Source organism: Thunnus thynnus, chromosome 22, assembly GCF_963924715.1.
Source record: "Thunnus thynnus chromosome 22, fThuThy2.1, whole genome shotgun sequence".
Taxonomy (NCBI): Eukaryota; Metazoa; Chordata; class Actinopteri; order Scombriformes; family Scombridae; genus Thunnus; species Thunnus thynnus.
This window is the reverse complement of record NC_089538.1, coordinates 6,293,485-6,297,763: the sequence shown is the minus strand read 5'-3', so window position 1 is coordinate 6,297,763 and position 4,279 is coordinate 6,293,485. Positions and strand designations below refer to the sequence as shown.

General features: G+C 37.0%; 1 protein-coding gene across 1 annotated transcript; it reads left to right on the top strand.

Moving 5' to 3' along the window:
* Nucleotides 1-1,117: 1,117 nt before the first annotated feature.
* On the top strand, nucleotides 1,118-3,696 carry LOC137174235 (immunoglobulin kappa light chain-like). The gene is made up of 5 exons (XM_067579413.1): nucleotides 1,118-1,388; nucleotides 1,507-2,217; nucleotides 2,336-2,458; nucleotides 2,549-2,592; nucleotides 2,718-3,696. Exons 1-5 carry the CDS (start codon nucleotides 1,331-1,333, stop codon nucleotides 2,844-2,846), a joined length of 1,065 nt encoding a protein of 354 aa, XP_067435514.1. The 5' UTR covers nucleotides 1,118-1,330; the 3' UTR covers nucleotides 2,847-3,696.
* The last annotated feature ends 583 nt before the right edge of the window (nucleotides 3,697-4,279 follow it).

Below are 4,279 nucleotides of genomic sequence, written 5' to 3'. Positions count from 1 at the left end.
ATTGGGATTGACTCGCTTTTGGAGCCAGCTTCAAGTGGCCAATCGAGGTACTGCAGTTTTTGGCACTTCCACCTTGGCTTCATTTTTCAACCTTTGGAGGTTACTGCTTGCAGAATACTTTTTATTTGGAATATAACTTAGAATAGTATTGACAACAGAAGTGATTGAATTTTGCTGGCCATTTTGTAACATCAGATTAAACTGCTGTAGCAGACAAATAGTAGTATAAGTACACATAAAATATAATACAAAAAATAATTTAAAAATATTTAATTGAAGTGTAGAATACAACAATGCCTTGACACACATACAGAAAGCTGGAAAAAATGATTCAACAATAAAAATTGTAATTAGTAAGTTTCTGCCTCGAGTAATGTTAAGTGACAGCAGGTAGCACAGCACGAAGGACAGTAGCATAAAGGCATTGAGAAGTAATTTTTTAGAAAATACTTTATTCATTTTTTGCCGCGTTGACCAGAATCATATCTTTAGCTCACATTAAGTAATAAGTCATAGCCTCTTTAGCCTTTTTAAGACCCCTGCTATGGCTGAGTGCTTGCTTAAAAAGAATTTTCAGCTAAATTTTGACCATGATGATCAAAGTATCATACCTTGTATGTATATTGTAGGTGCTTTTTACCGTCATCATCGTCTGTGAATCCAGTTCCACATAACAGACTGTAAAACTTTTTACACTACAAGCAAAGCATTTTTGTCACAACTATGGGGAACACATCTATTTGTCCTCCCTCATTATTTCTGGGTTTCATTGACTCTAACACATTTTTGTTGCTCTCTGCCTCTCTCATGATGCACTGGATCTCCCCACTAATGCAGACAGAGCCGAATCGTTGTCATAAAAATGAGATTGCATAGAGCCTGAATCAACAGCGTGATCTTATTTTGATTAATCGTGCAGTCCATCATATCTTGTATGTATATTGTAGAAAAATGTAACTTCAATACAGCACAGAGTGCAGTGTTGTTTCTCCAGATTACAGCTTTAAAAAAGTATCAAGTATGGATGACTTGCTCAAAATTATTCTTGTTTATTACCAATTATTGAGCATAAATGGACTCCACTGTGTCTTGTTACTGCTGTGTTTATATTGGATATAGTGGTTTATTTTTTAGTGATTTCAAATCAAATCAAAGATGAGGAGCCTTTATCTTCCTCGTATATCTCTCACCATTACAATCATAGGTGGCAGTGAACATGTGATCCTGTTTCCTATACAGTGTCACTTCAGGTTGGCCAATCAAACGCAGTCTTGTCTATGAGGAGTGGAGAAAAGTAAATGATCTTTTCATTTCACATGGCAAGTTGAACATGATGACATCTCCAGTGTTTGCTTTCTATCTCACATGTCTGTTCTTGGGGAAAATGGGTGAGTTACGTGTTTGTGATTCCAACTTTTATCTGTTAGAGTGGTTGGTTTTCAAATATTAACTGATTATGTTGAATTCTATAATTTTCAATACTTTTTGTCTCTTATTTCACCTCAGCTCAGATGACTGATCTGAAATTCTCCTCATCTGTTCGTCAAGACAGTGGTTTTATATCAGCTAATGTTGGTGATGAAACGACTTTGCCATGTCTGTATGAAGGTAATGTTCCTGCAAAGCTTTACTGGTATAAGCAGACTCTGGGACAGAAAATTAAGCTCATTTCTACCTTCCATAAATATGAAGTAATCAGCACATTTCATGATGAATTCAACAGCAATCCTCGCTTCACACTGGATACTGAAAATGGTAAAAATAACTTGAGGATCATAGATTTGCACATTTCAGACTCAGCTACTTACTACTGTGTTAGTTGCTATTTAAACATGTTAGAATTTTTGGAGGGCACTACTCTCAATGTAAAGAGTTCAGGTTTGAACATCCAAGCTTTAATCCATCAGTCGGCATCTGAGAGCATCCAGCCAGGAGGCTCTGTGACTCTGAACTGTACAGTACACACTGGGACCTGTGATGATGGAGAACACAGTGTTTACTGGTTCAAAAACTCTGAAGAATCTCATCCAGGAATCATTTACACACATGGAGGCAGGAATGATCAGTGTGAGAGGAACAGCAACACACAAACACACACCTGTGTCTACAACTTGCCAATGAAGAGTCTGAATGTTTCTCATGCTGGGACCTACTACTGTGCTGTCGCCTCATGTGGACAGATACTGTTTGGAGACAGGACCACATTGGACATTGAGCGTAAGTACCTTTTTAGGAGATGTTGTTCCATCTGATACAGTCTTACTCCCTCATCAAGCTTAGGATGAAAGCTGAAAACATGCTGAAAGCTCTGTTTCTGGTGTCTGACTCTCTGTAGATGAGGGGGACTCTCTTGTCTTGGTGTATTTCTTGAGTGGAGCTTTGGCGTTCACCACCATCCTCAGTGTTTTATTGGCTTTCTCAGTGTACAAGATGAAGAAGCGAAGCGGCTGCCAGTCAGGTACAGGCAAATGATACCACTTGTTTATGACAGTTTGTATTCACTGAATTTGGCTTTTGAATAAAAGAGCATTTTCTGTTTCACAATCAGAGCCTCAGCATGGATTTGCAGCTCCGTCCACAGCAGATGCAGAGGTGAATGCAGTTTCGATTAACTGTTGAATTGCCATTTAACCACCTTTTTATAGCACAACAATTAATTGTGTTGTGGACATTGTTTTAATTGCAGTGTGATTTATTTTCATATATTTTGTTAGCAGGGTTACCAAGACGCAGACAACCTCCATTATGCTGCTTTAAATGCAAATGTTGGAAACAGATCAAGAAGAGCGAGGAACAACTCCAAGAATGAATGTGTGTACTCCAGTGTAAAGCTGGAGAACTTATGAGGAAAGTTTCTTAGAATCTTATTTATTGTGTATTGTAGTCTTAGATAAAAGTCTAGATAGAGGAATGTGCCTTGTGATCTGCAGTCAAAAGATGAGATTCTCTGTGTTCTGGTAGGGTTTAGTAATTGAGAAATTCAGGACTCTCTACTCTCTTTGTTGCTTGTCAGTGTGCTTTAAAGTTTATCTACAGGATGTCTCTGCTGTTTTCTTAAAAAAACATGTATCTTAAATCATATTCATATGTTATATATATTATGAAAAATCATATTCTTTTTGCTATTACAGAAGTACATTTAGAAGGCCAGATTCATTTATGCTGTACAACAAGCTACTGTTTGGTTATGAGGAACATGACAGGAAAAAGTGGTATTCTTTGTCTTTTATCTTCAATGAGTTTTAACCTGATTAACTGCATTGTGCTGTTCCATGAACGTTTTGTGTCAGTAACGATGAAATAAATCTAACCATGGAACACTTGAGACAATGTCTGCATTATGTTTAAGCTCTGATAGTGCTACCTCTGGCTCATGATGCTCTGTGTACTGGGTAAAACATGTGGCTGGTCTCACTCGTCCCAGGCCAACAGTGTAAATAAATAATAATTTAATAATTGTTTGGACACACATTTTGTGCAGATACCGACACACATTCTCCCCACTGTGCTGGCCCGACAAAAAGAAAAAAAACAAAGTAGTCTTAATAATTGATGACAGCTCTCTTCTAATACAACTGCTGTTGTGTTTGCTGAAAATTATTTAGGATAAACTGAATGAATGTTTGTTAAACATAAAAGCTCAGTGGCTCAATGAAGGAAGAATCTAGTAAAAAAAAAAAAAATATGTATAGTATATAGTATACATTAAGGATATAGTATTTACTTAATGTCAGAACCCAAGTACAACTGAAACCATACATGAAACATTTACTGAGACGTGTAACACACAATAAAAGTTTGACTAAAGTGGATAAAGCATTCAAATTAAAGCATTAAAAGATTTTATTACTTGTGATTCCCTAAGAAGTAGAAAAAGGCTCTTACCACGCAATGACAAAGGTCAAAATCTCAACAAATTGGGAAAGATCTCACTTATTCTCATTTATTCTCATTCTCATGCTATTGTTTTTAATAGTAACATGAATTGGCCCCATTGACTGCAGTACAGTATATTACAGTCATCTGGCAGACACTTTTTTCAAGCACACCTTAGATTTTCCCATACATGTACATTGCAAGCAACTTGGATTTCAGTGTCTTAAGGAGCACCTGTCACCAGCTTCTACCAATTGAGATACAGGCGACACTAATATAATGTCACATCTTGCCTGGACTTAAGGTGTTTTTTTGGTCTTATGTTGTGTTCTGTGGGGTCTCCTGGTTTTGCACGTTTGTTTAGTCCCTCGGTTCATATTGCATCATTGGTTTGTTGGGTTGT